The sequence below is a fragment of the Papilio machaon genome, chromosome 21 (assembly GCF_912999745.1).
Source record: "Papilio machaon chromosome 21, ilPapMach1.1, whole genome shotgun sequence".
NCBI lineage: Eukaryota > Metazoa > Arthropoda > Insecta > Lepidoptera > Papilionidae > Papilio > Papilio machaon.
This window is the reverse complement of record NC_060006.1, coordinates 4,683,536-4,696,682: the sequence shown is the minus strand read 5'-3', so window position 1 is coordinate 4,696,682 and position 13,147 is coordinate 4,683,536. Positions and strand designations below refer to the sequence as shown.

At 30.5% G+C, this 13,147-nt stretch overlaps 1 protein-coding gene across 1 annotated transcript; it reads right to left on the bottom strand.

Annotated features, from left to right (window-relative positions):
- Positions 1–377: 377 nt before the first annotated feature.
- On the bottom strand, positions 378–11,168 carry LOC106714487 (apyrase). Its single transcript, XM_045683120.1, has 11 exons — positions 11,007–11,168; positions 4,979–5,201; positions 4,225–4,422; positions 3,883–4,013; positions 3,167–3,317; positions 2,906–3,032; positions 2,475–2,632; positions 2,157–2,238; positions 1,916–2,074; positions 1,371–1,516; positions 378–503 (listed from the first exon to the last, which is right to left on the bottom strand). The coding sequence occupies exons 1-11, from the start codon at positions 11,126–11,128 to the stop codon at positions 378–380; spliced, it is 1,623 nt and encodes a 540-aa protein (XP_045539076.1). The 5' UTR covers positions 11,129–11,168.
- Between the last annotated feature and the right edge of the window lie 1,979 nt (positions 11,169–13,147).

Sequence of the window (13,147 nt, the reverse complement as noted above, 5' to 3'; positions counted from 1 at the left end):
TTGAATTCCATTCTACAACGATATATGACTCAAAGATGCAGTGAATTTGTCGCACTTTGAGAAACTGGTTTATATGAAATGGAGTGTAGTAAACCTTTTTGCTTGTTGAATAAAGCTAGAGCTCCTGGATTAAAATGAGTACTAGTATAGTATTTATGAATATTTAGTTTATATTATTTATAAGTTAAGGCGACAAAAGAACGACGGAAAACATCAATGCCCTTAGAAATCCGCAACACTAGAGGAACTGCAGATGCGTTGACGGCCTTTGAGTAAGAGATAAGGCGCTTATACTTTCAATTCATTTTGAACAAATATATACCTTACTTAAACATTTATAAAATAGGAACCAATAAAAAGTGTCTTTAAATTAATATTTAATTTATTACTGTAAGTCTTTTTTCTAATATAGGCTCTACAGGTGATGTTTTCTTTACATAATGTTCCAGTAATTCTGTATCCTTCCCAACTACTTGTACATTGCGGCCGTAACGACTCAGCTCCTGAAATAAATAATACATATACTAATTTCCGATATCTTATTGGTTAATTGTGTATAGCCAAAGTATTAATAGGGTAATAAGATGTTTGGAAACGAAAAAATCAAACCCAAAATGAAATCATGCATAGTAACATGACATGATTAAGATGACGTCATAGCGGCGTCTATCTATGAATCTTACGAGACTCATGAATGTTCTCTAGTTTAGTAGACGGATAAACATTTTATCATATTCCGTAACCATGGTAACCATGGGTCCACTGCCAAAATGCTTTATAAAAACTAATAGCTATTTTTTTATACCATAAGGTGGCAAACGAGCAAACGGCCACCTGAATTCACCTAAATAGCGATGCGACCGTTGCCCATAGACATCCGCAAATGATGATGCGTTGCCTACCTTTAATAAATAAGGAAGGGGACGCACATAAAGAGGATATTTGTCCTTCCTGAGCGTCCCCTCTTCCGCCAAATCCGCTTCCTCTTCCCATCCTTTCCTTATAAGAAAAGGGTGGGAAGGGAAAGAGGACTAAAATTAGGCCTTATTTATTTCTATTCAAAAAACTTAGTTAATTTTTATATAGGTGTATTGGCAGTGGAAACTCAGAATAAGACTCAGTTGCACAAGTAGATACGATTTAAATGATCAAATTAACCTTCGTAACTTTCTGTCAAAATAAATCGCCTAAAATTGATTTATATGTTTTTGTGCTGCAAGAACTCCAAGGCCAAGACTGGGTCGAGGTAGCACGGGAGCGAGGAAAATAGACACTTTTATTATTGAAGGCTAAGACCAATTTAGGTCAGTGCGCCGCTTTAATTAGTTGAAATATGTTGTGCTGTGGATTGAAATCTAATCAATGTTTACCTCAAATTGATTTCCAGGCCTAACTAGAAATCCTATAGTCGACACTTGATACTCCCTATCAAGTTCTAAATCTTGATATACTTCCCCTTCTTTAACTTGTACCTGTACATCAATACCTTTTGTCAAATTAATTTTCAGTCGAAGACCTGGAAAATTAAGTGAAATTTAATTATTTCAAAGATTTAATATTTTTTTAAAGATTTAATTTTTATTTAAAAATTTAGCTAAAATAATCCAAAAATATTAAATTAAAAACTATTTATTGAAAAAAAAAAATTCAAACAACAGAGATCAATTACATCAACTTTATCTTGGAATATCTTTATTATTGGTGATGCAACGATTTTAAGAAAAAATTAAACTATATTTATCATAAGCATGCAAACAAACATTATTTCAGACAATTCCTACAAAAGAAGATAATTATATTAATAAGATAGAATACGTTAAGAAGATAATAATATAATATTAAGAAGATAGAATATACTGACCACAAAAAGAATAAAAAGCAGATAATTTAATAACTATTTTTCATAATAACCAACCTGCAACATGTGGCATCCAAGGTCCATTGAATGGTTTCGCGACCCAGTAATTGGTCATACATGTCTTAAATACATCTATCAAATATCTACCAGGCAAAGACATTGTCACCACTTGATTTGTGAAAGGCATAGTATTAATAATTGAACCTCTTGTTATTTCTGAAAGAGATATACGAAAAGAAATTAATCTGTATTACTAGAGACAGTGTTCCTAAATACTAAAACCTATAATTGTAGTTACCTCCTTTTGCCAATGAGCCACGTATCATATTTCTGAATATAAATGCAACGTGTGTTAAATTTGATACCTTCAATTCTTTTGTCTGTAAATTAAAAGGTTATTTTTTAAAACATTTCATTAGTTATTATAAATGTTTTTTTAAACTTTCTATATGTTTGTGACATGAAATATTGTCTTAAAAACCTTATCACAGTTTAGTTGACGATAAAAGACAGTTGATGATGTTGATTAATTCTGAGTAAAACTTGTTTCAGTTAAATATTTATTTTCCAGGTACAATTTTGCTTTAAGTTTTCTTTCATTAATTAAAATACTCACTGCATCTAGGAAAGCGTCTGCTATGAAATTTCCAATAGCGCACTCTCCGGAACCGCACTTTGGTGCTAAAAGATCTTCGTTTGCGTAACCCAATACTTCCTTTACTAATGAATGGAGCTTTTCCGTGTATGGCTTTAAAAGGGCTTTCATTTCTGGATCTGTAAAGTTAATTTAAAACATGTAATTTATTAAACAGTGTCTTGTTTATGGAAAATTATTTAAGTTTAAAAAATAACATTTGTTTTTTTTAATTCAGAAGTAAAGATAGCTGTAAATTTTTGAAGTAACAGTTTACCGTGAAATATTGAAAACACCTCGACAATGTTCAACGATACTGGTTTTAGTATTCCAAAGCAATTCATTTATGAATTATTCTTAAAAGAAATGAGGATAAATAAGCTAATAAAATGAGGTTAAAAAAAACTACTGACCTTCTGGTATGGATCTATTCAAAAATACTGGAGAAGCAGAGTAAGAAACGAGCTCACCACTACGGTCAAAGAACATAGTCATATTGCCCAGATATTTTGAAAATGCAGAAGCCGTTACTATAAGGACCTGTTGAATATAGTGTTATGAAAGTCTAGAACTAGTACTGGTGATAATAAATTACATGTAGTCAGAAACTTCAAACTACCTGTTTTACTATTTACTGTTCATACTACTTTTTAAATTATAAAATAAACTCTTACCTCATGTTCAGGATTCTCAGATGACTTAACTATTACTGGATAGGGGCCAGAAACTTGCTCCTTGTTCGGAGCTTCTCCATTCCATAGCAAACTGTGCGAATGTCCACCGACTATCAGATCAATGTTTTCACCAGCAACTTCAGCCATTTTTCTAAAAGAATATATCGTAACTTACCTTGAATTTCCACTGCCGAAACATTTGTACAAAAATATGTATTGTAAGTAAACAAAGTGGACAAGGGTAAAAATACCTACACGTTTTTTACCAAGTGGTGTAAGTATTACGTGCGTAATGGGACGAGGAGAAATTGTTAACAATTTGTCATGTCTTATACGCCCTCATGATTATCTGCGCGTATAAGCAATGCTTGTCACTCGCTTGTTTGCCGCCTTTCACACCTTGAAATATTAGTCTCAATTACGAGGCCCTAGTATTCATAATGTGTATGTTACATAATTTATTCGTTGGTACTTTTTATAAATATTTAGCCAAACATTGATAACATAACAGATTTTACAGAATTTACTTTAATAGCTCAGTTCTATCAACATTTCTCACGTCAAATGACAAGTTTATTGGAAAATATTACTATCTTTGCATTTAAATTGCCTTATCGTCCCTATATATCTATGAATCCCATTTGTAGTGAGCGTAGAAGTATAAGGATATATTTATCACCATAATATGACATATTTTAAACCAATTAAGTACCTACTTATCAACTTCTAAACCACAATGAGACAAGACAATTATTATTCCGATTCCTTGGTCAGTCAATAATTGAGCTTCTTTTTTTACTGTTGCAATAGGGTCCAAGAATTTTACTTTCCCAGGATTTGATGAAGTCTAAAAAACAAATAAATTTATTAATAACCCGTGCATTAATAAGCGTTTTTAAAAATAATTCTTAATTGTTTGGATTCAATCAGATATCTGTATATCTTTAGGCGACCCAAAAACGATCAAATCTTTTTTTTTAATTTTATGTGTTTGTAAATTATTTGATATTTGCTCTTTTATTAACCACATGCGTTAGAGTATTGTTTACAAACCTTACCTTAGTTTCAGGAGTAATAAGTCCAATTATACCGATTTTTTTTCCTTTCTTTTCGAGTACTATATGTGGTTTGTATAAGCCGTCTAGTTCGGGTACTGCAGTTGTATCAATATTGGCGACTACAACCGGCGCCTTGAGTGCAGCTAGGTAAGGGGCTAGGCCCGCTATTCCATCGTCGAACTCATGATTTCCTATAGTCTGTGAAAAAAGAGTATAAATTTATTTTTGATTTAACACTAAAACTAGTCTATTCTATGGTATTATCATTTCTTATCTCTATCCCCTTTTCATTTCTCTTCTTCTCTCGTATTTATATTCCTCTCTTTATCACAATAAGGTTTATATTAATGATTTAATAACAGAACATCTAGTTCGTTATTATCGTGTGCCATAAAATATATTTATAGTACTTGCTTAAAAGTTTTAGTCATCGTTTCATAATGATATCAACGTAAGGTCAGTAATATTTGCGTTTGACCCTGCGATGGTTATCTATTGCATACAGATTTAATATTATAAAGTTTGTTATTGTTTCTCTAATTAACAATAATAATCAGAATGATTATTATGTTTCACACACTTTGGAACATAATTAATGTGATAAAAAAATTCAACTTTGTGCGAAGATAACAATGTTTATAGGGTTATCAGCGCCATCTCTTACAACAAATCTGTGTTAAATATTATTACAAAAGCATGTGGAGTAAAAAATAATTTATGTTAAGTTTAATGTCTTTTTAATTAGAATACTTACATGGACATCGTTAGGTAATAGATTAATAAATTTCTGTGTAATATTCCATTTCATAAGTGTATACCAATAGGTGCCTTGAAAAGTGTCACCGGCGTCTAATAAAATTGGATTTTCTTTTTCTTTTAATAACGTATTGATTTCATAGTATAATCGAGCAAATCCTCCTATACAGTTCTCGTCATTTGATTCACATACTGGATACGAAACTGTTGTTTCTTCAAACCTACAAAGATAAAAGTTAAATTAAATAAAAGTAACCAGGAATTCAGAGAGCGGGAGTCTAAGTGGATTTCACGGCAGAGTGGCCGCATAGGAAGTGGAAATATTTTCTTTTTGAGTGTTCTCTCCTGCTTCGATTAAAGGTAGACAACGATCTGGAATTGCAGATTTCTTCGGTCGCTTCTCTCAGTATTACTTTTCCCAACTTTAGTCTTACCCTGTCAAAATACCTATGTATAAAACAAGTTTTTCCCTATTTTTGCAAGATAATAAAAGGGATGTTAACTCATAGAGATTTATTTTGTTGTGCCGTATAGTTGATTCAATTTTATCACGTAACCAACTTTCTAACGCCCAGTACCTATAATTTGAAACTAATATTGCATCACAGCGACATGATGTTATTTCACCCACGTTGTTTGGTTTCCCTTTCACTTAGTGGAATTATGCATAAACGAAGAGCATATAGCTTTAAACAGCAACATCTTATTACAAATACAGAAGAATATATATATTTTTTTATGTCTGTTAACCTTCTGTGTATTTATGACTCAACGTGGCGTTTTAATAGATCATCAGAAAAACGTTCACCCAAATTGTTACGTGAAAAAAACCTTTTATATCCAAGCAGTGCATGCAAAACCGCTAATAAGTAATTTTTCTAGCGCGAATGTTGTACTTTTACTTTCGTCACGCGCGTTTAAGGTACGTTTACATTTTTAGCCGACTTCAAAAAGAAGGAGGTTATCAATTCGACTGTATTTTTTTTTTTTTTTATGTGTGTTACCGCGAAACTCGGCCCCTGGTGGTCCGATTTTGATAAAAATTATTTTAATCGAAAGGAAGTGCTTGCAGGTGGGTCCCATTTTTTTGTTTTTTTTTTTAAATAACTAGAAGACTAGTAGATTTTGAATATAGCTTCAAAATTTGTTGCGGAAATTAGGGACATTTTTGCTTTCAGCGCTTACGTAGGCTAAACTATAGGACCTACATAAAAATGATGTATGGCGAATTGTAGCTCTTTAAATGTGCTAAATAAAAGTCCGCGATAGCATATATCTATCTTTTATAGTTTTCTCACAATAACCATTTTTTTCTTTACGAAACATTAATTAAATTCATGCCCTATTTCCGACGCTATTATTCAAGTTCAGTATTAACCCTTATGTAAATAAATATGTTCATTATCAAGAGAATTAAATGTAGATTATATTTGCAATTGAAACTATATCATTCTGTCTAATAGTTTAGGAGATATCGTAAGAATAAAATTACGCGGAAACGAAAAATGCTACATCGCGTTACAATGAATAGCACAAATTTGCTTTCTGGGCTTACGTAGGTCAAACTATATGACCTACATTAAAATGATGTATCGAGTAATTATAGATCCTTAAATTTGCTAAATAAAAGTCTCAGGTGGCATATATCTATCATCTATGGATGTCTCACAAAAACCATGTTATTATGAACAAACTTCGATTAAATTGCACACGAAAAACAGCGTCGTAAGCTTACGGCGCTATTATATTATATTCGATATGAATCCTTATCCAAATAAATATGTTTGATGGCTAGAGTATTAAATGCAGATAACATTAGCCTTTAAACTATGTAATTCTGATCAATAGTTTGGAAGATATTAAATTATTAAAAACTACGCGCATTCGAAAAATGCTACTGCGGCGCGCGGCTGGACAAAATTAAAGGCACGCTACGATGTATTAGTTCGTTAATTTTCAATTTGTATACCGATTTTGATAATTATTTCATTGTTTAAAGGATAAGTGGTTATCTGGTGTATTCTAAATTAGTTTTTGAATTGAAGTACACACATATTAAATAGGAAAGTCCTTTTCTTTATTTGTCTTATTTATGTCCTTATACGTATTAAGGAAATTTGTAATTAAACTTCAAATTCACTAAAAATTGAGAAATAAAACAAACATTTTAAGAAAAAAAAAATAGCCGACTTCAAAACAAAAAAAACTATCACAAACAAAATGCGCTCAAAAGTAACTTAAAAAAAACAATTTCAAACAAAATGCACTCAAAAGTAACGTAAAAAAACAATTTCAAACAAAATTCACTCAAAAGTAACATAAAAAAACAATTTCAAACAAAATGCATTCAAAAGTACCATAAAAAACAATCTCAAACAAAATACACTAAAAAGAAACAAAATAATGTCATGAAAACTTCTTTCTTTCTTTCTTCTCTCTTTCAAAAACCCTCTAAACTCTAAAGAAAGTTCTCTTCTTTCTTGTAACATGTCTATATTGTATAATTATTGTTATTTTGGAGTCGGTTTCGGCCTAAGTAGGGACATAAACGTAAGTATGTCTAATACATCTCAAATATAAAATGTCACCTATTTACTTCGGCCGACACCGACTGCGAAATATCAATAATTATACAATATAGACATGTTACAAGAAAGAAGAGAACTTTCTTTAGAGTTTAGAGGGTTTTTGAAAGAGAGAAGAAAGAAAGAAAGAAGTTTTCATGACATTATTTTGTTTCTTTTTAGTGTATTTTGTTTGAGATTGTTTTTTATGGTACTTTTGAATGCATTTTGTTTGAAATTGTTTTTATCTAATGTTTACGTTGGAAACTCGGAAGTGTGAACATTGGACCGGTTTTTCTCTTAGTAAGCCATACGCTACGACTACTGTTTAGATTTAGAATCTACTTATCTATGATAATATTTTTATAACATATATGATTATTAATATTTTTTTAATAATCTGAATGATGAAATGAATGATGGCTACATGTCGCGTACAGGTCGTTATTATGACGCATTGTTTGTGATCTATTCCAACTTTTTTTTGTTGTTGGTTATGTTTTTTTTTAATAAGTAGAGAAATATAATATTTATAAAAACTAAAATATGTCATTAAAAGGTGTCCCTTTAAACAAGGTCCCGAAGATAATGGCAGCGTTCCCCCTTTGGATGGGTAGACTAATTCTTTGTCCGAGGTAGCTGCCAGCTCTTCGGTCTCCTGTGATATGACTTGCTTATTTTGAAATAATAAAAATATCACATTGTAATTTTAGATATGAAAAACAATTTTGTAAATATTAGATATCAAAACTAATCATTTATAAAAATTGATTTAAAACATTAATAATTATCAGAAATAAGTTTATTTTGGCACTTGTTGCATGCGCTTTAGATATAACGATGTTATATGCAACATCTGTTTCAAATGTAGATACTGTATATATGTATATATATATAACTAGCTCTCGTCCGCGACTCCGTCCGCGCGCAGTTAAAAAATGGGGGGGGTATGAAAAATAGATGTTGGCCGATTCTCAGAGCCGTTTCGGAGGAGTATGGCAACGAAAACTGTGACACGAGAATTTTATATATGTATTAGATTAGATTAGATAAAATAGAATAAAAGAAAAAAATCTCATACCTATCGTGAAAATCATTATAATGTATAATATCCAATATATAAGTACCATCAATAAATGGAGCACCATACACGAAATACGAGTATTCAACACTTACACTATTCCAAAGTAGAGTACACAAAAATAAAATTAAACGCATTTTAATCAAAAATAAACTTAAAATATAAATCAGTTAAAACTATGATCTTTACATTTTAATCATTAAAGTAAACTTATTAATTACGCTAAGTACTATAAACTGTCGTCAGATCGAATCGCGAACGCACGTGCTACTAAACAGTGAATAAAGTGGGGATCGTGTATACGCTGAATGCATATATTTCTGGCCTTAACTTAATGTTTAGATTAATCTTTCATTCAGATACGTTAAGTAGTCACTAAGGCGAGTTTACTTAGAATTTACGTAAAGAAAACATTAACATGCTTAAGCTAACCTGTGGTTAGTACCACAGTGATTAATTTGCTAACATCAGCTGTCGGGCGTCACGTGTACAATAGGGAACAATCTGCGAAGTGTATTTGTGACGTCACAAAGCAATTAATATTAAGACAGATTGATACATGTATGCTCAATACTAATTTAGTAAATAACCATGGGTATAATTTTGACTAAAGAACCAATTAGGAAATTAGATTTTCTTTCTATCCTTAAATTTTTATGGAATTTACGCATATTAAAATCAGTTAAACTGATAAATCTATTAGTTGTACTATTTTATTAGTTTGGTGTGAAACATATTACTAAATTCTATCCTGTCATCCTGTGACCTGTCTCTTCTGACATTGTTCGTCTCTTGTAACAATTTTGTGACTTAATTATGTATTGAATGTTTCAAGAAACATGTCTTTCTTTTCAGAAAATGTGAAAAAACAAAACATATTTGAAGTTCATTGGCATCTCGAACAATATCTGAGACAAGCATCTGAGGATGTTTTGTCGTAAATATCCACAAGTACGCGTCTAATATAAGATTCCGTTCATTGGATCCAATTGTTGCACGACGCGTTACTTGATCTGTGGTACTTATTTATAAATACTACAATGGTCTAAATTCCACTATGTTTTATTTATTTCATGTAACTTTATGTAATTAAATTGTTTAAACTTTCCTGAGATATCATAATTAATTCATTAAGAAACGGCTTAACTCACGTGTGATCGTCCGGTGATGGCACCGATTAGTTTCGGACCCATCGGGGGTCCATCTTCAGGGCGAGTGTTTATTCTGAGTTAATTGTAACTACGACCTTCAAAATTTATTTATAAAATCAAATTTCATTAAAGGCTAATTTTAAAGGAAACTATACTTGCAGATACAGCAAATATTTTTGAGTGAAACGAGTTATTTTTTGACAAAAAAGTAGCGGCAGAATTTATTCCTTTTTACTATTGTCAATCCCAGGAAGTAAATGTTAATTTCGACAGAGTCATAAAGAATTAAAATGAATTACATTTAGGTTTTAATTTCCAGGTATATCGATACTATGTTTTCCTATTTAATATGCATAAATTTACCGGACATTTTCCTTTTATAGCTTATGTTAAAAAACAATTCTCGTAAATAGAATTTGGTTCACCTTTTATCCGCAATGATTGTACAATTTTTTCCTTGTCAAGTTTACCTTAAAATATACATACAAAAAGCGTCACGTTTTTTAGAAATGATACGAAAGAGTTCACAAATTAGCTATAGTTCACTTTCAGCTAAATAATGGGAAAAAAAATAAGGAACCTTGAAGCTTCAAATGTGCCATTTTATTTTTAGATATCGTGACAATTGCCATCACTTGCGTATTTGTTTCAATTCTTTTGTTGTTTTACTGTGGGTTTCCACTGTCGAAATACTTATGTAAAAACATATATCATCACCCTGTTAAAAAATCAGACACGACGATATTTTTATTACAAGGATTTTGTTGCCTTTGCCTCAATTAGCTATTCAATGGATTTAAAATGACCGCAACCTTATTGAAATATTTTTATATTATTTTCCCGTTAATATTTTATTTAACAGCTTAAGGCTAAATAAATAAATTATAAATGCGAATGTTTAGATGGACGGATGGATGTTTGTATCTGATGAAGAAGGTATCTCCAGAACCGGTCAACGGGTTTGGATAATTTTTTTTTTTTTGAAGAACACATAGGCTACTAATTAAGTTTTTTTTAATCGCGCGGACGGAGTCACAGGCGACAGCTAGTGTGTAATAAAAGTAATATAATAGCAATTAATTTATAACGTATTATTGCTATATTCTTTACTTATTTATAACATATATTAAAACTTAGTTAATACGATCTAATAAAAACATACATTTTCTATTCTGCAAAAATTAGATGTTTATTTTTTGTATATTATCAATTTTAATTAGTAACACTTACCTATCGTGAAAATCATTATAGTGTACTATATCCAATCTGTAAGGCTTTTCATACAATACACCACAACTAGCAAATTGATTAACAACATTTACAGCTAACAGCACAAATAATAACGAATACATATTGACACGTAAAACAGTAATGGAACGAAAAACTGTTGTTTTCATCACATTATTTTTTTAAATAAATGAGTAATATTGCTGTGTAGCTGAATCGACAGAGACCCTCGCCGGTCAGTTGGTTACTGTCTACAAACATTAACAATACCTTCTTTCGAAACCGCAATTTCGTTCACACCACATTTAGGGTTGTCAACGATGATTAAAAACTGGAAAATAGTTTTTTTTTTTCAATAATTTTAATTAGTTTTCATTGTTATTGTATCCTTGTTTTAAAACTGTTATAATAGGTAATTAAGTCAAAGTTTAATATATAAATTAATATAAACTTAATAGAAATGAATTTCATGAATAATTTAAAAATAGCAAAGATTTACAATGGTGCAAAATATGAAATAAAATTTCTACTAAACACAAAATTGTGCAAAAAAAAAATTACACATCTATTATAGCATTAGATCAACTTCTCTGTTATTTCTGATTTCTCTCTTGTGACATAAACATTGTAAACAAAATACACAAAAATATATTGCCTACTTGTAATTTCATTTTACATTTCCTCGTATAAGTGTCAACTATTTCAAAAATTAAATAGAATTTGAAATTAAGAATCTTATAATTGGCAGCCCTATGGGGAAATCTTACGCAAATACGGTTATGTATTCATACCAAATGTATTGTAATACATTGCTGCATAATAAAGACATGTAATTTAATATTAACAAACTTAAATGATTTTTTTAAACAACCTATTCACTCCACTAACATAGTCATACGTTATTTCTTTTGGAGAACTCCATGTTTCTTGTATATGTTTCATTAGTGTAAACCCAATTTATAATGTTGATGATCTTTTAACACAAATCATTTTCATAGATTTAAATAACGACATACCGTTGGTTTCCGAGACCAATATCTAATATATAAAATTCTCGTGTCACAGTTTTCGTCACCGTACTCCTCCGAAACGGCTTGACCGATTCTCATGAAATTTGTGAGCATATTCAGTAGGTCTGAGAATCGACCAACATCTATTTTTCATTTCTTTTTAACTGCGCTCGGACGGAGTCGCGGGCGACAGCAAGTATCTGTATAAAACATATTGTCACCTATAATGTTTCACAAAACAGATAAAAACCTGTTTTAAATAGGGATTGTAGTATTAGTAACCCTCGATTAATAATCTACAAAGTTAAGTGATTTTGTCATTAAATTTCATATATAAGATTGTTTTAATTACAAAATGATAGTTTATTTGGTCATTTTGATGTAATTAATTTTATGTGGTAAGGTAAGGTAGTAGTGATAAGGATCTGATTGCTATATTATTTGATTTACAATTACCTAAATCACGTAGGCAATTATAATCAGTCAAGTTGCTCTTATATCTAGTATATTTTTAACTAACTGTGGTATAAATTTAAATCTGAATCAAACTAATCAGGTATTCTATTAGGAAATCCCTTACTAGATAGACGAATAAAGAAAGATGTAAAATAGCTATCGCACGCGACTTCGTCCGCACGGAATAAAACAAACAATTGAAAAGTAGCCTATGTTTTCATCAAAGCTATACTCTCTATGACAAATTGCATCGAGATCCATTCAGCCGTTTTGAAGATACCCTCTAACAATTCGTATTTATAATATTAGTAAGATTATTACACCTTAGTATGCGAAAAATTTATATTACTCACTGACAGAACTTTCTATTGGTGTACTAATCTTTAAATTTGTTTTAGTATTTTGCGAGTTGTCTGTAAAAAACTTTAAAATATATATTTTTTTTTAAATCTTAGGTTATAATAAAAAGTTAAACAAACGTAGTCAAAGCAATATTAAGCCTAAAACTCAGCGTATAGAATTTACGTATTTTTTTTTCTTAAATATAATTATAACATTATAAAGTGCTTTTTATTGAAAGCGCCTGACACTTTTTATTACCTTTTAAACTGACAAGAGCTCTTGTTTAAGTGTCAAAGTAATATAAAGACTATTCTTTTAGAAGCATAATATAAAAGA